This window comes from Saccopteryx bilineata, chromosome 2 (genome assembly GCF_036850765.1).
Source record: "Saccopteryx bilineata isolate mSacBil1 chromosome 2, mSacBil1_pri_phased_curated, whole genome shotgun sequence".
Lineage (NCBI taxonomy): Eukaryota > Metazoa > Chordata > Mammalia > Chiroptera > Emballonuridae > Saccopteryx > Saccopteryx bilineata.
Window position 1 is genome coordinate 357,701,156 of NC_089491.1, and position 20,947 is coordinate 357,722,102.

At 42.2% G+C, this 20,947-nt stretch overlaps 1 protein-coding gene across 5 annotated transcripts in view; it reads right to left on the reverse strand.

The window, feature by feature from the left end:
* Positions 1-1,916: 1,916 nt before the first annotated feature.
* Positions 1,917-20,947, reverse strand: part of KIAA0753 (KIAA0753 ortholog) — a 56,711-nt gene continuing 37,680 nt past the window's right edge. For all 5 annotated transcript variants that reach the window (XM_066262947.1, XM_066262945.1, XM_066262946.1 and 2 more), the window contains 5 exons: positions 18,932-19,105; positions 17,698-17,779; positions 13,687-13,807; positions 12,999-13,223; positions 1,917-3,609 (listed from right to left, as the gene is read on the reverse strand). In XM_066262947.1, the coding sequence (XP_066119044.1) occupies positions 3,447-3,609; positions 12,999-13,223; positions 13,687-13,807; positions 17,698-17,779; positions 18,932-19,105 (765 nt within the window). In that variant the 3' untranslated portion in view covers positions 1,917-3,446. The remainder of the gene's footprint in view (positions 3,610-12,998; positions 13,224-13,686; positions 13,808-17,697; positions 17,780-18,931; positions 19,106-20,947) is intronic.

The following is a 20,947-nucleotide window of genomic DNA, read 5'->3' on the forward strand; positions in this document are numbered from 1 at the left end:
CAAACATCTAATAAGCATGCCAGTGTCGAAACAGATCCCAGATCTCTGCCCCTGAACCAACAGGGAGCTAAATGAATGCCAGTATTTGGTAAGAGTAGACATGCCACTGCCTTTCTGCTGTTTTTTTCCCTTTTATTGAATTTATTGGGATGACAGAGGTTTCAGGTGCTCAATTCTACAACACATCATCTGTACTGTGAGTTCACCACCCCAAGTCAAGTTTTCGGCCATCGCCACTTACCCCTCCCCCTGTACCCTAATTTTCTCCCCTTCCTCCCACTCTGCCCCTGTTGCTTTTTCAAGGGCGATGGTGACAGCGTGGTGGTGTGGGGTATGGATACCCCTGATTTATAGGTTTTGCTGGGAACTCGCAAACCTCTTACGCTGCTTAAATGAGTTCCTCTCAGAAACATACACGAGTTCAGGAAGCCTACACTGACTGGCCCAGAGAAAACTGGAAACTTTCGGACTGGGTGTAGAGCCCATTCCTTTCCTGTTGGCCCAGGGGTTTTACTCAGACCCTTACTCCTGCCTTCCGGACCCAGCAATGCCCAGTGCAGCAGTCCATGCCTCCTCCAGGCAGCCCCCCCACCCTGCCCACTTCCTCTGTCCTCCAGGGCAGCCGGACTGTGAGAAAGGAAGAGAGGTGAGGGAGAAAAAGCCTCTGCTGTCACATCTCTCTCCTGACGCCCAGCGCTTCCTGCCTGCAGCACCACCAGGCAGAGGGAGAAGGGCCACAGCACTGTGAGGGCAGCATTTCTGTGGCCCCATGCACCTCTCTCTGTCCTCTGAAGTCCCAGGCCACCCAGCCTGCTGGCCCATGCACCCACACTGGTTTGCTGGCCAAGGCACTCGGGGCCAGGAGCAGCACAGGGCCATGAGGCGACCCCCTTATTTAGGAGGGAGACGAGTACCTGAGGTTCTGACCTTGAAGTCCAAATGCATCACGACTTCAGAGAGGGAATCCGCAGCTATTTGTGAGTAGCATCCTACATCGGGCCACAAAGGGTTAACAAATTTTCGTAGATGATCTATCACAGACCCCTGTACAAAACCCATCCCAAGAAAGTGTGCCTTCCTAACTCAAAAGAATTTACTGAACACCAAGTGCATGCTAGGTGGAGACCTTGCCTTTGAGGAGCTAAACAGTCTAGAGGCAAGCATGTAAACATGGTAAAAACCCCCACACGGCCGGGGCTGTAGAGTACGAAAAGCAGACTTATAAATTGCATCACCTCTGTAAACTGGAGCAGCCTAAGTCACAAAGAAATGCTACCTTCAAGCATGTCTGTTTCTGGAAATAATCATGTATAGGTCACGAGAAAATGGAAGGGGATTAGAGAATGACCTACACACATAGCCTTAGTTCATGAATAACAAAAACTCTAGAGGTCTCAGATACGGCAAGGCTACAAAGAGGAATATTGATATTCGAAGGATTCACTTCCTGCTTCTTTGGGACTATAAAGTAGACCCAGACACGGAGACAGGTGTAAGCCTCACCCACACGGAGCCAGAGAGGGGGAGGCCCATCTGGTGGGAGGAGCAGGAGAGACTGGAAAGATCCTGAAACAAAGCAAAGGAGCCTGGACTTGATGCTTCAGCAGACAGGAAGTGCTTAGGAAAGGGACTGCTCCTGACAACCACGTCTAGGATGTGCTGAGTGGGGACAAGTGCAGGGGAATGCATTTGTACGCATTCTCAAAGTTGTGGCAATTATCTTTACGAGACTGACTCCGTGATCATGGCTTCACTGAATATGGATTTGTTTGATCACATGCCTCTCCCTTTCTATGCCTCATTTTATTAATGTATAAGACCAATAATGGTATCTACCTCACACAGATATGAGGATTAAATAGATTAATACACGGGAAGCACTTAGAACAATGCCTGGTACACAGTATGAGCTCAATAAATGTTAGCTTTTATTATCATTTATTTCTTTCTGCTAAGAGTGGCACATAATCCATTATGTTCACATCAAATATAAAAGCATTCTCAGTGGTTTTTGTTTATCACATTTCACTTTGCCTGTGGAAAAAAAAGATGTAAACTACTTCAAACACACATCTACATACTTTAAAATACTGAGTTTATTTTAAAAAATCAGCACAGTAAAAACAGTCACACAAATAACTTTAAGCTATCAATGACAGACAATCCTGTCAATTCAAGTTACTCATTTACTTCAAATTAAAAACCTTGCATTTCCCTTGAAGTCTTTTTAATTCTGAAGTTGTATAAGATTAATCAAGAAAACATTAACATTAAACAAAAATCAATTTTGTACAAATAGGTGGGATCAAGCAGCTTAAATGATCACCTGGAATACTTCAGAGAAAATTCCCAAATGACAACACAATACGTCACGAAAAAAATTCACATTATTCCATGGGTACATCTCACATCACTCATTCTTCACATTTCTTTACCAAGCCTCAGGCAAAAAAATTGAGGGTACCTTTTCTTAGGCAGTGGCCTTATTTTTATACACATTCCTTTTTCTGAATTCAGAGTCTGAAAATACAGGTTTTCCTCTTGGTAAAATATGACTTATAAGATGTTCAAGGACTAAGCTATTATGGCTCTAAGTTCCTTCCTTTCACTGGAGACCCAGAGGTGTTCACACTATTCAAATCAGCTCTCTTCTCCCATATGAGACTTCTCTGCGGTTTGGAAATGTGGAAAGGTCTGACCTCCCCAGAGACGGAGTGGGCTCTGTACCTTCGAGCCGGCACCAGAGAAGGCCAGGCCCACTCCCGATGTCCTCAAATCTCCTCTGAATTCAGAGAAGGTTTTGTAAATCAGAGTATGTCAACCGACAGCAATAGAAGACCATGAGGAACTCAAAATGTGAAAAACCACCCAAGAATTAGACATCAGAGAATGTGTGTTTACGGCTGTGCACTGGTGACTGGTGGGTTCCTGTTCATAATGAGCTGCGACAGGCAGGTTTGGCAATGTGACCCAATGTTGGGCGCTTCGGGAGTCTGTACCCAGTGGGGACAGCGGTCCAGCTGGGTAACTGCCCAAGATGGACACATGTGCCTGGCGATGGGACCAGATAGCAATTGCACTTTTGTTGGCACTGACACCACCCATGGCCTCAACGGCAACTTGAATCCCTATATGAAATCTATCAATCTATTATTTTTCAAAACATTCTGATCACCAAACTGAGCCAGTGGATGACTATAATATATCAATAAGAAAATTATATATTCAGAAAACATTGCATTGTCATAATTAATTTATGTTTCCTGGATACTAATAAATAGAACACATTCCAACATAAACTACCAGCACCACTGCAGTGACAATGAGAAAGTGTAGTGAGGATGACCTCACTGGCCTGTCCTCTTTCCAGTGGGCAGCACCTCCTAGGCCTGGATGGACAGCTGAGAGTAAAGGTCTGCTGTGGCCTGAAACAAAGCGTGGTGCCATCACTTCTCCAGGGTGACCTGACGGGCCCCCGCCTCGGAGCGCCTTTCGGTAGCAGCCACTAAGAATTCTGAGGTGAACACAGCGTCCGCATAATCTTCACACATATCCTCAAGTTCAGCAGTCACGGATCCCAGAGCTTCATCTACCAGCTCTTCTGAGAAGCTGGAAGACAAAGAACACAGCTAAACATACACATGGCCAAACATGGCCGCCATTCTCTTACTCGGCTGGGGAACTTACCAAGTCATTCCAAAGAGCTAAACAAAAATTGTAACGGCCAAAAAAAACAAGGTGAGAGGTCTTATTTTTCTAGATATTAAGATGATGACACTCAGATCCCAAAGTCAGGCTAGTGAGAGGGGCCTGTACTAGAGACAGGATGGACCTCACCCTTGAGATGGCTGAAACCAGAGGTGACCAGAAACTAACTAGCTGCACCCCAGCTCCAACCCACATCCACCATTGACAGTTGCCTAAATGCGTGCTAGAGAGGTGGGTACCCACCTTCCCTATGGGATGGGTGGCAGGAGACTCCAAAGTTGTGTTCTTTTTATTTACACACACACACACACACACACATACACACACTCACGCACAAAGGCAAAATTTCTTTTTCCAAACTGAGAGTAAGGTGCAGACTTGATATCCTTCAAGTGCTTCAGTTTACATTTCCCAAAACAGGTACATTCTCTTAAACAACCATAATTATAAAAATCACAACATTAAAATTGATGCAATACCATTACCTAACCTTATCTACAGACCTTTTTCAAAGTTTGCCAATTGTCCAAATGATGTCCTTTAAAAGAATACTTCTAGTCCAGAGTCCAAGCCAGGACCCCATGTTAATTGGCTGTGATGTCGCTTTACTCCCCTTTAATCTGGGATCATTATTTAGTTTTTGTCCTTCAGGACCTTACTTTTCAAAGAGCAAAGGCATTTTATATATATCTCTATAATGTCCCTCAATTTGGGTTTGTCTGATGTCTCCTCATGGTTAATTCAGGTCACACATTTTGGACCAAATGCCACAGAAGAATATAGTGTCCCCTCAGTGCTTCTACTGAGTATTCATTTCTATCCCTTGGTTACAGTGATGCCTGCCAGGTTTCTCCCTTGTGAAGTTACTATTTTCCCTTTGTAATTAATACGTATACTGTGGGGAGATACTGTGTGACTATGCAAATACCTTGTTTCTCATCAAACTTACCAGAATCAATTATTACAGGGTTGCCAACATTGATTTTCCAATTCCATCATTCCGTCTCCATTTAGTAGTTGGCATTCTACTATACTGAAGAGCTCTCCCTTAGCATGCATGCATGCATTCATTCATTCTTTCTTTCATTTATTCATACAGGCTTGGCCTTGCAGATTCTTACTTTACCAACAGTTAGCAATTCATTTCTATTATTACTTATTTTGACATTCAAAATGTCCAAGATTGGCCAGTAGGAGCTGGCTCCTGGGTCCCCTTGACACGTCCCCATCATTCTCTGCACACTTCCTTTCTGGCTCAACATGAGGTGTCAGGCTCCTCTTACATTTTCTCAGCCCCAGTCTAGGCATCAGTCATTTCTCCAAGGAGCCCTGGTACCTTTTCATGGAAAACAGTATTTAGAAACAAGGTCTGGGTACCAAGTGTACTCACTGCTACTGGTGTGCTACTGTCAGAGAGACTCAGACACACATGCTCCATGTTATTATTTCTGCATCTATCAAAAACTATAAATTCATGGTACCTCCAATCCCAATTCAACAGATTTACTGTCCCCTTCCCCCAGAAACCTAGCTCTCATTATTCACAATATGCTTACTTATTTGATCAACCTGAAAATATAGAGAAAGTAGTTTCAGAATTGTTAACCCATGCCACTCTGTAAGAGAAACTTATCCTCTAGAATCTAGTATGTGTTTACAGTTTTGTCTTTAGTCAGAGAGCCTTGAGTCAAAATACTATGTTCAATAGTTACTTAGACTAGTTCTTCTTTTTAATGTTTATTTCACTGATTTTGGAGAGAAAGGAAAGGAAAGAGAGAGAGAGACAGGACATCAATCTGTTCCTGTATGTGTCCTGACCAGGGATCGAACCAGCAACCTTTGTGCTTTGAGACGATGCTCTAACTGAGCTATCTGGCCAGGTCACTTAGACTAGTTCTTATCTGTCCCTGCTCCCTTTAGCATGGTTTAGTTATTCACTAGACCTACAGTTAGATTCAGTTTCTGTTTGTATTCCAATTCAGGGTTCCCCCATCAATGCTGATTTGGAAGGATATACAGGAAACATTTACATGGTTCCAAAAGTCAGAATTATATAAAAAAGGTAAATGCAGGTAAGTGTCACTCACCCCCTCCTCCTATTCCTTCCACCCCATTCCCATCCCAACTGTTTGGTTATACTGACAATCTTTCGTCTTTTAGTTCTCTTTCATTTAATGTAATCCTGACATATTTGAGCTTCTACTACTAAAACACTAAATACTTTGTATTTCTTCCCTCTTCTTTCTCGCCCTCTTTTGGATTTTGTAATTTTTCATTTCAGTATTTTCTTGTTATTAACTTGGACAGTCTACTCCTTTCCTATCCTCCTAGCAGTCACTCTAGATTACAGTGGGAATCCTGACTTAAAGTTTAATATTAACTGATATTCTTGCCATTTTCCCAGAAGATGCAAGAACCTTAGAACACTATCGATCTCCCTGGCTAATATGCTATTGTTACCGTATGTTTTATTTTATTTATTTATTTATAGAGACAGAGAGTGAGTCAGAGAGAGGGATACATAGGGATAGACAGACAGGAATGGAGAGAGATGAGAAGCATCAATCATCAATTTTTTGTTGCGATACCTTAGTTGTTCATTGATTGCTTTCTCATATGTGCCTTGAAGCAGGATCCAACTTATAAGAACACATGGTTTAGACAAAAGTCTGAATGTGGAGTTGGGTTTTAGATTATATCAAGAAATCAGTACTTTTTTTGTTTGTTTATTTTATAGAGATAGTCAGAGAGAGAGACAGATAGGGACAGACAGACAGGAACGGAGAGATGAGAAGCATCAATCATTAGTTTTTTCGTTGCGACACCTTAGTTGTTCATTGATTGCTTTCTCATAAGTGCCTTGACCGCGGGCCTTCAGAGTAACCCTTTGCTTCAGCCAGTGACCTTGGGTCCAAGCTGGTGAGCTTTGCTCAAACCAGACGAGCCCACGCTCAAGCTGGCGACCTCGGGGTCTCGAACCTGGGTTCTCTGCATCTCAGTCCGACGCTCTATCCACTGTGCCACTGCCTGGTCAGGCATTACTATATGTTTTAAATGTACACATATACCTATAAGACATTAGTTTATTGTTTTATACAGTCAATATTAACTTAGCTACATACTGACCTTTTAAAAAATCCGTGCCTCTCTATATTTTTTACCTTTCATCTGTGGCTGTTTTTGCTCTGGCTAAAAAATATCCTCTTAATACATCCTATCATGAAAGTCTACCAGTAACAAATTTTCTCAGCTTTGTTTGAAGCCTCTCTTACCTTCTTTCTTGAAATATATTTCGCTGAATTATGAACTCTGGATTGGGAGTTTTTTTCTTTTAGAACTTTAAAAGATATGCTAGAGCCTCTAGCTTCCATTGTTCCTCTTTCTCTTTTTTTCTTCCTCAGCTGATTTTAAGATTTTCTTTTATCTTTGAATTTTCAACACTACTATGATATACCTATATAAGATTTATTTTTATTTTTCTTGCTTGGGGCTTCTAGAGCTTCCTGAATTTATGGCTCAATGTCTTGTCACTGCAGTGTCACTCTAAGTCTAACATTTGGAGCTGCTGTCAGTCTGCTCTGTTCTTGTGCCTGTCTGCTGCCTCGTTGTTTCTCACCACATACCAGACCCTGCACTAGGAAATTCTAAAAACAATTCAGTCCTAAGGTGATGTTCTATGCCTTCAGAGAAAATCTGTTAGCTTCTACCTGGTACACGGGGGGTGGGGTTGGGGGTGGGGGGGCAATAGTCTAGAATCACTTCAATCCAGTCTGAGGAACTAGGATAACCTGGAGCTGAGTGGAGTCCCACCCAGAGAGGGCCTACTGGTCTCCAGGTCACCCTTACTTCAGGGTCACAAGTAAGAGCGAGGAAAGTTCACCAGGGTGGCACCCCCCACAGCCAGCGCTGCATTCCCACCTCCTTCTGATCTGAAAAAGTCATCCCAAATGCCACTATCTCCCTCCACAACTGACACTCCACGGTGTGTCTCTGCCAGTATCCTGCCCCAGTTCTCCTTCGTCACCGGGTTGACCTCCTGATGCCTTCCAGCATGCATGCTTTATTTTTACTCTCACTTTTCTATTAAGAGTTATCCTCAGTGGGAGAAGCAGTCCCAATTACCATGTGCGTCATTAAGTAATTACCTTGTTTTTGTATTTGCTTTGCTTTCCTATCACCAATTCCTTTATATTATGAATACACCATACTATGAAACAACAAGGTATCTCTTATATATTCGAACACATTAAGTGACAATCTGTTTTCTCCTCCTTTCAGCCTTCCTGACCCTGCCTCCCCTCTGGGAACCACTCCTCCTGGAGTGCTCTGTCCCCTCCTCCAGTCAGGAGCAGCTGCTCTCTATGTTCACTGAAAAGTTCTTCTCTGGAAACAGTGTCAGCCAGTTTTCCGGGAGTTCCGTGCTACTGTTTCCTAAATCCTGTCATTCTCAGCGTGCTCCTGGCACTAGTGGCATGCGTGCTCCAGTAGCTTACTGAGAACGCACACAGGAATGAGACTTTCCAACACTTTGCATACATAAAATGTCTTTATTTTACCCTCGTATTTAATTCATAATTTAGCTGAGCACACAATTCTAGGTTAAATTTTAAAAGCATGCTCTAATATTGTTAGCGTTGCTACTGAAAACAATATGCTATTCTCATTCCTGATTATTTAAATATGCCCAATTTTAACTCTCTGGGACATTTTTTCATATTTTCCTTATATTTGAATGTTCAAATTTCCTTTTCAAAATGATGTGCCATGGTGTGTTCTGTTCTATTTGTTTATTCATTTATTTATTCACTCATTCACTAACTTGCAGTGGACAACTGATGACTCTTGTAATCTAGAGACTAACAGTCTTCTGGAAATTTTTCTTACAGTATTTCTTTGAGAATTTCCTGCTCCCCATTCCTCATGTTCCCTGTTCTCACATTCTGGAACTCCTATTATTCATATGTTGGATGCTATAAACTGAAATCCTATGTGTCTACCCAACATACCCAATTCATATCTTAAAGCCTAATCTCCAAGGTGATGATGGTATTTGAAGGTGGAACCTCTGGGAAATAATTAGGTCATGAGGGAAAAGCTCTCATGAATAGGATTAGTGTCCTTATAAAAGAAAGGCAGGAGTGGACCTGGCCGGTTGGTTCAGCGGTAGAGCGTCGGCCTGGCGTGCAGGGGACCCGGGTTCGATTCCTGGCCAGGGCACATAGGAGAAGCGCCCATTTGCTTCTCCACCCCCCCCTCCTTCCTCTCTGTCTCTTCCCCTCCCGCAGCCAGGGCTCCATTGGAGCAAAGATGGCCCGGGCGCTGGGGATGGCTCCTTAGCCTCTGCCCCAGGCGCTGGAGTGGCTCTGGTCGCAACAGAGCGACACTCCAGAGGGGCAGAGCATCGCCCCCTGGTGGGCAGAGCTTCGCCCCCTGGTGGACGTGCTGGGTGGATTCCGGTCGGGCGCATGCAGGAGTCTGTCTGACTGTCTCTCCCCGTTTCCAGCTTCAATAAAAGAAAAAAAAAAAAAAAGAAAGAAAGAAAGGCAGGAGAGAGGATCTCTCTCTCCATCACGTGAGAATACAGCAAGAAAACGGCTATCTGCAGAACAGGAAGAAGGCCCTTGATCTTAGACTTCCCAGCCTCCAGAACTATAAGGTAACAATTTTTGTTGTTTAAGACGCTCAGCCTATAATATGTGTTATGGCAGCTGGAGCTAAGATAATGGATCTCCTAGAATAATCTTCTAATTTAAAAAATATTTTCTTCCCTATTATCTATTCCTTTTTTAAAAAAATTATACTTCCTAAGGAATCTGACTTTTTAAAAATCCTTCTAGTGAATTTATTCAGCCATATTTTTAATTTTTATTTGATTTTTAGCCAGAGAGGAAGGGAGGGAGAGTGAGAGAGAGACAGACAGGAATACCAGTTTGTTCCTGTGTGTGCCCTGACGGGATCAAACCAGCAACCTCTGTGCTCTGGAACAATGCTCTGACTGAGCTATACGGCCAGGGCATGTTTTTAATTCCTAAGAACTTTCGTTTTAGTCTTTGAAAGTATTTTAAAAATAATACCTGTTCTTGTTTCATGATGATAGAGCCTCATTTATTTCTCAGAGAATATAAATTTTAATTTGTTTTTAATGTTTTGTTCTTCCTGCATTGTCTTGGCTTCCTCAGAGTTCTTTTTATCTGTTAGAAGAGTCTATGTATCTTTCATGGCTTTCACTAAATGTCTGGCCATCTTACCTATCTGCTATATTCAAGAAGGCGAGTTTCAGCCCAGCCTCCTATTTTCTGCCTGAACTGCACCTATGCCTCACAAGCACCCAGTGCTTCTCACTCCTGAGTTTACCAAGGTTCCGCAAAAATCAGCCTGGTTCTTGGCTTCACCCTCATCAGGCACTTGGCTCTCTCTGGTCTGCTAAGTGATCTGCTATTTGTCTAACCGCTTCCAAAATTTAATTGCTATTTGTTGTTTGCTATAATTTATAGATTCTTGCTAACTTTTATTTATTCTTTTAGTGACATATAGTTGGGTAGAGACACAGGGGATAAAGATAAATCCATATGTTCAGTAAGTCTCCTGACTTGTTTTTCAACCCAGGAGTCCTGACAAGTTTGCTTTCTTCAAAAGCATCTCTTAAGCCTTTCCTTCCACAATCATTCTTTTATTCACATCCAGGCTATAGCATCTGCTCCCTCTGGTCACTAAAGCAGTGCCTTTCTTCAGGGGTAAGGAGAAATGGAGACATTAAAGAAAAAAAAATCTAAGTTCTCCCTCACATAGAGACTACTAAGTGAAGTCAACTGTCTTAGGCTAACTTTTCAAGATCTGATCAATACAACTCTCACTTTGTAACACTCAGATCAGAAACAAAAACAAGAGATCAGAAACAGCTAGAAGATGCAGGTGCTCGGTCACATGAGGGCCACAGTATAGCAGAGGAGGAGAACATCTGTAAAACCCAGGCATATTTTAATAGACTTGTCTTCTACATTTTAACCTATTACTCCTTACAGGCTGAGAAAGCTTTCCCTACATCAACAAAACAACCACAAACAAAGTGTATCATTTATCAAGAGATAAGAACATACAAGGAACAGCTTATCTTCCTTGGCTTGTTTTTCGATTTCCCAATATACCAGTGAATCTAACCATCCAGACAGGTTCTAATCCAGATAGGTTCTTTGCTCTTCCTGTGTGGGACGCATGGAGGACTGTGTGCACACAGAGAAGTAAGTCAGGTTTACCCACTGTCCTCTCCCACAGTGTAAATGTGCATCTCTACCATGACAAAAGGTCTCATAGACTCTGAAGGGCACTATAAGGAGAAGTTTTAGGATTTCAGGTTAAATCTGAGGGATGGAACATAAGTGATTATCTCCCATCCCACCCACAACTCCACTAAAATAAAAGGAAATAAATAAAATACATCAGTCTACAAGGGGAACAATAAGACAACAGTAGATGAGAAATGTCCAAGATTTTCAGAAATAAAACGCACACAGAAGACCCATAGCTGGTTTGGCGTACAGAGGAAGAGCAGAGGAGACTGAGACCTAGGAGTCTGTTAAGGGAGATGCCCAGGAAGAGCAAGCTCATCCGTGTCACAAAAACAAGGACTCGGGAAGTAAGGGTACTGAGAGTCACGGAGGTGGAGTGAGGTGTGAGGCAGAAAATGAGGGCACGAGTGAGCATCAGCAGAATGAGCAGCTAGATTGACAGCCCCACTCCTTGCAGCTCCATGACAATCCCTCCTTCACCCCCACAGATGAAGGAAGGTGTATATTCTTTGGAAAAAATAAGCCCATAATTTTAAACTCAGCCAAATCATCAATCAAGTATGATGACAGAATAATTACACTTTCAAACATGCAATCTCAAGAAATTTTCTACAATACAGAAAGCAGGACATGCTCCATAAAAATAAGAGTAGCCCTGGCTGGTTGGCTCAGTGGTAGAACGTTGACCTGGCATGTGAAAGTCCTGGGTTCGATTCCTGGTCATGGCACACAGAAGAAGCAACCATTTGCTTCTCCTTCCCTCCCCTCTCACCCTCCCAACCCCCCTCTCTTTCCTATTCCCACAGCCATGGCTTGATTGATTCTGTACATTGGCCCCAGGTACCGAGGATGGATCTGATCCTTTACCTCAGGTGCTAAAAATAGCTCAGTTGCAATCATGGCCCCAGATGGGCAGCGTATGGGCCCCAAACAAAGGATGCTGGGTAGATCCCAGTTGGGGCAAATGCAGGAATCTATCTCCCCTCCTCTCAAATAAAAAATAATAAATAAAAATAAGAGAGTAAACCAAGAAAGAGGGAGATGAGGGCACCAGAAAACAGACCCTCATGTAGGAGGAGGGTAGCTAACACTCAGGGTGGAGAAGGAGGAAGTCCCAGAGCAAGAGCCACATGGCGGGTTCAGGGAGTAGCCAAGCCAGGCTGAGGTAGCAGGAGAGAGGGTCTGAGGAGAAGGACTGGGGGTGGAGACAACAAACAGATTAACTGACACATCTCATGGCTGTGATGTTGGTTGCTGTGTGGGGAAGGTTAATAAATATATATAAGAATAAGCAAATAAAAAAGAGGCTATTATTAACCTGGAATATGTTTAACACTTATTCAAAGAAGAAATGAAATCACAGTTCACTACTCGGCTCAATGATGAAGACATATTTGCATGTTTGTAATAAAGTGGTACCCACTCAGAAATTTAAACTTGGGCCCAATTTTAAAAGAATGAATTTACACATATCTTTTAATTAACTACTTACATATAAAAGGTTACCCATTCTTCAAAAACTTAGTAGCAAGACTGTTTTAAGACTCCACAAAACCACCTTTCTCAGGGTAGGTGACCCTCAGAAAAAGAAGGGTTAAAGAAAACGTAGAAAGTCCAAAGGCCTGCTCCTATGTGCAAGTTTGTCCCGACCATGAAGACTTCATGGTCGTAACTGTCCCTTACCAGTAATATTTTGTGTTCTTTGATGGACGTAGCTCTCACTGACAGCAACAGGAAGTCCTCCCTGACTTGAACAGTGTGCTCCTGTGTCAGGAGGGAAGCTGCAGAATGCCCCGTGGGTGGACTCTGCCCAGGCTGCTTTACAGATTTTTCTACCTGAGAAAAGGCGGCTGGCAGAGAGACCTGGGACCAGCCCCAAAGCAACCACTGGAACTCCAAGTCCGAAAGCACAGCGTGAGACCTGTGCCGTTGCTTTCTCCAGCCTTTCTGTCAGTTAACATCTGGCATTTGGTTTCTAAACAGAGGCTCTAACATTTTACTGACCTTTCGGCGATCAGCCATGGATTGAAGGAGTCCACAGCCTCATGAGATATCATCCGGAGGTACTGCTCGTAACGGCTGCAGTAGTCACCAATGCTGCGTCGCATACCAGGTGGGACAAAGAGGGCAGTTCGACCCTTTCTCTGTTCAGAATCTTCTGAAAGGGAGAGAAGGGGAGCCTCTCTTTCCCCCGATTTCTCCTCTGTTCCCACACTTTCATCCAGGGAACTGAGAGCAAATAAAAATTATGACAACATTCAAAATCATCTGTAAGCAAGGGTACACTGCTCATTCACCCTGCTGGCTTGCTAACCAAAGGCTTAACATTCACTTCTCTATTAATAATGAGCAAAACTCAACATCTTAGCACCACTCATTGTTTCCCCTTTTCACTGGCCTAACTTTCCACACGGTAGCAGTTCCTGTCCCATAGACAAAAGAATTCTTAAAAACCATGAGGTAATTATCAGTATAACCACATGTGCCATTGTGATGCTCTCAACAGTAAAAATCGGGCTCCTTACAATGCAATACAGGCTGTGCCCATCTATAAACAGGCGGTCTTACTGAACCATCTTGGAGTTGGCACGTTCTTGCTCAAAAGAGGAATTTCTCTTTGCCTTGTGGGAATTGAAGGCATATGACATCAAAAGCAACCAACTACAACGAAATCAATCTCGTTACCACTTACTTGTCATTCCTGGGCCTTTCTAACAGGATGTTCACGTGTGGGTCTTTGCTAGCTACTGTCTTTGTGATCCTGATTGGATGAGGAGCAAGGGGCCTTCCACTTACTGCTGGGACTTTCTGGTCTAGAAAAGGAGAGACAGAAAATGACTGCAAGTAAAGAAAAGTTACTGCACAAATCAGAGCTGTCCCAGTGGCCAATCACCTGTGAGGGAGTCACAGGCGCACCTCTTAAACATAATCGGTTTAGTGAGAAGGGCAATGAATAAAAAATGTTCTTGTTTTAAATGAAAGGTATATTTAAAAGTTACAAAGACAGTCAATGAGGAGTCACTTTTAAGAAATAACAAACTCCCTTTTTCGCCTCTGCCAGCTCTGAGGAAGATTCCTTGAAGAAGTCTGGGCAAAGCCTCAGGCTACACAAGTTCCACCAGGATCCAGCCACCCAGTCAAGGAGTCTTAAGCAGTTGGGTTTGTTTTTAACATTTAATTGGTTTGATAAAGGAGAAGAAACCACTTATACCTGAGCACTTAATTAGCTGATTTAATTTGTCCACAGGCACTGCTGGCAAATCTGCATGACAGTCCAAACATGAACTTATTAGCTGCACCTCGAAGGCCTGACAGTGCTCTGAATGAAGTTCTGGAATATTTATAATTTTAAATGCATTTCAAGTGTAGGAAGATTTGTCCTTCTCTTAGGTAAGGAGAGTCTCTAAGTCGAATAACTTCCTCTAACTCATTTATATGCCTATGATTTCTTACTGACGGAATTACTGCATAAGTCAGTATTTGTAAAATATTGCTGAGTATAATCAATTTTCAATTGTTCATGGAAAGAGAGGCTGTACAGATTAGACCCTGCACAATTCAAAAATCACTTTAAATTTGGTTTTGTGATACAACTGAACATACCATTTGAACAACTGAACACAGAGATTTTATTATGATTTCATGATTCTGGAATTAAAGTGTCCAAAAATTCATTTCAGTTCTTAGTGATCTGAGAGTTCCTCTTCAGTGTACACCTAGACTTTATGCAGAGTCATGGATCGTGACTAACAATTCAAATTGCCCTTGGGAAAAGAGAACACTGAGTCCTAGGCAAGACACTGTCTTTTGCATGATGCAACGTAACTTATGGCCAATGGCCAAACCACCAGTGAAACAAACTGCCCTTCAACATTCCCCTTTCCTCCGCTTCCATACAAAAAGGTGCTAAAATGAGGGTGTGAGGTATCATCTTATAAAAAGTGTTCTCCATGTCAAATTTTGACAAAATTTGAGTCACTAAGCCATGATTAGAAGGGTCCTCCCTGGGCCAGGCCCATGCTAGCTTCAGTGCCAAACACAACGGAACATGACGAACTCTCTGGCCTCACAAGGAGAGAGGAGACCTCCCTGCACACAGCTCTGCCCAGGGAGGACACGCCTGAAGTCCACAGGAGTTCACAGGCGAGGAGGGGAGCCAGGTCCCAGGACAGGAACACCAGGGAAAGCAATGCAAGCTCTGTACACACAGACCATGAGAGCCGGGCCTTGAAGAATGGCTTCAGCTGGTTTATGAGGATGAAAATTGGAGTGAGATTAGGGTAGAGGGGAAGAGAGAACAATATGAGCAAAGAATAATAGAGTACTTGAAAATTCCAGAAAACATAAAAGGAACAAATAAATATTGTGTTTAGATGGCTCATCCTTTTGTCAAAATTTGACATGGAGAACACTTTTTATAAGATGATACCTCACACCCTCATTTTTATATGTGACATACGCTACTGTTGTAAATCGTCTATACCCACAGTTTCCCTTACATCCCTAGTGCTCATCGTACTTAAATTCCTTCAGAGGTAATGTTTAACTACATTTTATTCACCTCCTTTCATTAAGGAAGGTGGTAACTGATAAGCCTGAGTCAAACAGAATTTGAGTAACACTCAGCCGAAATTGTGATAGCAGCCTAGCAACTGCAGCCAAAATGTGTAGGTATGAATTTTTACAAGCGGAGAGAAAAGTGGGAGTCTTTTCAACAAGTGGTATGAGAACAATGGCTATCCATTCAGAGGGAAAGAGGAGCCACAACCTCTCCTTCAAACCACAGCCATACTTTTATTCTAAATGAATCACAGACCTATACATAAAAGCTAAAACCTTTAAGTTTCTAGAAGAAAACAAGAGGCTCTCTTCTCAAATTGGGAATAGGCAAAGGTTTCTTAAAGAAAACAAAAATGACACAAGAAAAATAGAAAGTTCAACTTTATCAAAATTAAAAATGCCTGTAATAAAACACATTTGAGAAAATAAATAAGTGAGCCACAGATGGGGAAAATATTTGCAAACATTCCAAGATCTGTGACTGCTGGGTGAGGGACACAGTTAGGAGCAACTGCCGTGGACACAGGGCTTTGTATAGGGTGATAAGGAAGTTCTAGAATTAGATAGCAATGATGGTTGCACAACTCCATAAATACCCTAAAAATGACTAAACTGTACAGCATAAAAGGGTGAATGTTATAGTATGTTAATTATATCTTAATAAAGCTTTTATTTAAAAAAAAACTATATGACAAAAAATGTCCCCAGAATGCATAAAGAATTCTTACTACTAAAAGAAAAAAAAACATTAAAAAATATACAAAAGATCTGAACACTCACAAGGGAAGATTATATAAATGGCTAATAAATCACTTGAAAATGTTCTAAACCTCACTATTCATCATGGAAATGAAATTTAAACCACAATGAGATATCTCTACACACCCACTGGCATGGTTACATTCAAAGACTGACAACGTCAAATGTTAACAAGGATATCTAGCAACAGGAACTCAATGCAGATGGGGTGTAAAATGGTAGAACCACTTTAGGGAAAGGTCTGCAAGTTTTTTATAAAGTTAAGCATACACATATCCCATGACCTGGCAAGTCTCCTGTTAGGGGTTTATCCAGGAAAAATAAAAACGTATGTCCACACAGACTATACACAAATATACACTGCTCACAAAGATTAGGGGATTTTTTTTATAGCTTCATATTCATTTTGAAATATCCCCTAATTTTTGTGAGCAGTATAGTATATTCGTAGTAAATTTATTTCTAATAGCTCAAAACTAGAAACAACCAAATGCGGACCCACAGCAAACGGATAAATTAGAGGTGGTACACGCACAAAATGGAATGATGCTCAGCAGCGAAAGGAAAGAAGTACTGATCTACGTGTGGTGGGCTGAACAACAGCCTCACCAGGTGTCCACATTCTAATCCCTGGAACCTGCGAATGTTCCCCTGTAGGGCAAGAGGGACCCTAAGGATCTTGAGATGGGGAGAGCATTCTAGATTACTGGGGGTCTGCTCTAAATGTAATCAAGGTGTTCTTACAACAGGCAGTCACAGGAAGATTTGACTATGGAAGAGAAGGCAATGTGACAACAGAAATAGTCTGGAGTAGTATGGTCATAAGCCAAGGAAAGCCAGCAACCTTAGAATACATTTATTATGATTCCATTTATACAGGCCTCCAGAACAGGCAAAAACATCTGCAGTGAAAGAAAGCACAATGGAGGCCTGGGTGTTGGGGAACTGAGTAGGAAGGAGCAGATGGGAACTTCCTGCAGTGATGATAGTCTGTATTTTAAAAGGCATTTAAATAACAAAGGTGCATTCATTTATCAAAACCCATGGTATGACACAGTTAAGATCTGTGCACTTCCTTATATTTAAATTTTATCTCCAAAAGAAAAAGAGCCATAAATGTTAAACTCCAATTACTGACATACCTGTTGAAATGTTTAGGATGACGTGTACTGATGTCCACAATTTACTTTGAAATGCATCCATATATAAGAGGAATTGATGGATGGATAAATGGATAAATAAATAAAGCAAATATAGCAACATGTTAATTGAAGAATCTATAAGGTGGGTATATGGGTTTCACTGTAGAAGTTTTTCAACTTTTCTGTATATTTGAAAATTTTCAGCAACAATGTTGGGGAAAGAAAGTGGGGGAAACACTCACCATTTTTTCCTTCCTGCATCCAAAGATGAGGATCGGTATACACAATTTTATTGTATCTTTGGCGAACTGTCTCTTGGTATTTCTTTAAAAAAAATGTGATTTATGAGAATAAATTAGTTTCATTAAAAACTGGAGCTGGTAAGAATGTCATAGTTCAGCAGACACATATGATATAGACACATTGCCAGCAACGAGCACTGCCAGGCCAGCAAGTGGTTAGTTTATGAGGCGAAGTCAAAATAAAATGAAGCAACTGATTTAATTAATCTAATCTAGACCAGCGCTGCCCACTGCAGCTTGCTGTGATGATGGAAATGTTCTGTTGTTGCTGTGCCCAATAAAGCAACCACAAACTACTGACCACTTGGACGGAACACTTGAAATATGACTAGTGTGTTTAATCTTAATTATATAGCTTACATTTAGATAGCCACATTTGGCTAGAGACTACCACACACTGGACACTCCAGGTCTAGAGACTTATCCCCAAGACTGGGAAGCTAGTTACAAGACTAGGATAAACGACACATCTTCAAATTTTCAAAAAGCAAGAAAAACTTTTCTTCTCTATGTTTCTATTTAGTAGTAAAGCCAAAAAGAGCTTTAATCATGGTGTAGTTATAAAGAAAACGCTGATCTGGCTGTGAGGAGACCCAGAGAAACTCTCACCCTCGCTCTGGCAGGAACTTTCTGTGACCTAAGCCACATCTCTTGCACCCTTATTGTGTCTCAGTGTCTTGCTCTGAACAATCCTGGGGTTGGGTTGGATAATGTCTGAGATTGAAATTCTGAGAAAAGCATTCTATAGTAGTATTGTGGAAATTAAAGAATGTGAACTTCTCTGTGATGTGTCAGGATCACATGCTAGCAGAGTAGCAGGGCAAATGAACAAGCATTTACATGCTGAGGGAAGAGAAAGTCCATGGTCTTAATGCTTTATGAATCATATCAGTGACTTCAGGGAAAACTGATAATGATGGCTTCTTGAGTTATGTGTCAGATAGTAAGCTCCTAGAGGCATGATGGCACTTTATGCCTTATTTTACCTTTAAAAACAGCCTACTTATTAGAAAGGGTAAGTGACTTTCTCAAGGTCATACACTTGGTTGGCAGTTGAGCAAGAATCTAACACCAGCGGTGTGATTCTAAAGGACTAAGCTACAGAACCGCGAAGAGGCCCTGTGCTCAGAGGCCAGCCCCAGAGGCCAGCCCGAGCTGCAACCCCAGACCTTACTTCTATTTCCTCCATTCGGAGCATCATGGTCTCCAGATACGAACTGTCCCCCGAGGTAGCTAAGGCACCAGGCTCCAAGATCTCAGAATGGGTCATAGCCCAGAGTTCATGAGTAGTATCTTCCAAAATACCATCCAGCTGACAACTGTTGGGTTTACAATCACCAGGAGTAGCCTACGAAACAAGGGAGGGGGATGGGAAGGCAAGAGGAACTTAAAGGTTAATGCAGATCATAATAAACCAACCACGTGGTGATCCAACCAGCAGAGTTTCTGTGCTAAATCAAACCTCTCCTAAGGTAGTACATATCAAAATCAGTAGCATCAGTACAGTTTTTACCAGTCACTTAAACAGCGTTAGCCAAGTAATACTATTACTGTCTGTGTAAATTAACATTGTTGCCTGTTCTGCCAGTTGGTAAAGCAAGTACCTTCCTTGTGCTATATTCAGAAGAGTATCCAGTATTTTAACATCACATACTCCAGAGAATGTAACTATTCTCTTTTGGTTCAGAACCCCACCAAGTTCATGATTCTTTCCTTTGCTTGAGAATTTCTACCTACAACCCCAGCAAGCTTGACCAGCCTTTCTTATATTCTTAACATTCATAAAGCACTTTACAATTTGGCAAGCATTTTTACATGCACTATATATTTTTTATTCTAATATATGTCTATATATGATTCTGTCTATAATCCATTCTGGAAAAGGCTTTGCAAATATGTCTGCTGGTGAAATGATTGTTATCAGGCTTTGGAATGAGTTATTTCTGAGGCTAAATTCTGCTTCTGTTCACTGATATGCCTGCAACTATGGGCAAGTTTATGTAACCTCTCTGGGCCTCAACCCTCTCACTTGTAACATGGAGCCAAGAATCTTATATGTCAGAATTGTAAGAATTACATGAGCACTTGCACTTTGGGGCACAGCACAGTGGCTGACACAAAGTAAGATATTCAAAGGATGCCATAGCCAATTTAAAAAAACTTTTAACAGTTCATTCACAGAAGAAAATATATTATTAACAGCCAATAAAAATATAAATAAGTATACAATCGTAATCAAAGTAAAAGAAATAAAAATTAGTTGAATAACCAATACAATAAAATTACAAAGAATCTGGAAACAGCTAAACTAACAATACAGGTCTAGTTAATTGAAATGTATATGTTTGTATGTGTAATGTATTTCATCGATAAAGAATGGAACATTAAGAATACTATGTGCCGGAGTGACCTCAGAGTAATGGTGGCGTGAGAGATACTCCTGATCTGTTCCCTCAAAATTTCCACAAATTGAACAGCTATAACGCAGCAAAGAAACCCCAGCTGGGCTCACAGCCCTGCCTGAAAGACCCACACACAGAATGGACTGAAGGTGGGACAGGTTGAAAACAAGGACTAAATAAAACACTTACACAGTGGACTTTGGAAAAGAGAAAAGCCAGAGAACCAGAGTTTTCTTTTTCCTTGCTGGACTGAGGGAGGGAGGCTAATTTGGGTTGTTTTATTTTGAGCCAGGAGAGGCAGAGAGATTGAGTGACAGACAGAAAGGTGCTAAACTGGCCCTGGCCGGCTGGCTCAGTGGTAGAGCGTTGGCCTGGCGTGCAAGGGGTCCCAGGTTCGATTCCCGACCAGGGCACACAGGAGAAGCGCCCATCTGCTTCTCCACCCCTCCCCCTCTCCTTCCTCTCTGTCTCTCTCTTCCCCTCCCACAGCCGAGGCTCCATTGGAGCAAAGATGGCCCGGGCGCTGGGGATGGCTCCTTGGCCTCTGCCCCAGGCGCTAGAGTGGCTCTGGTCGCGACAGGGCGACGCCCCAGAGGGGCGGAGCATCGCCCCCTGGTGGGCAGAGCGTTGCCCCCTGGTGGGCGTGCTGGGTGGATCCCGGTCGGGCGCATGCAGGAGTCTGACTATCTCTCCCCGTTTCCAGCTTCGGAAAAATACAAAAAAAAAAAAAAAAAAAAAGAAAGGTGCTAAACTAAGGTAGGTGCAACTGAGCACAGGGTCATGGGCCC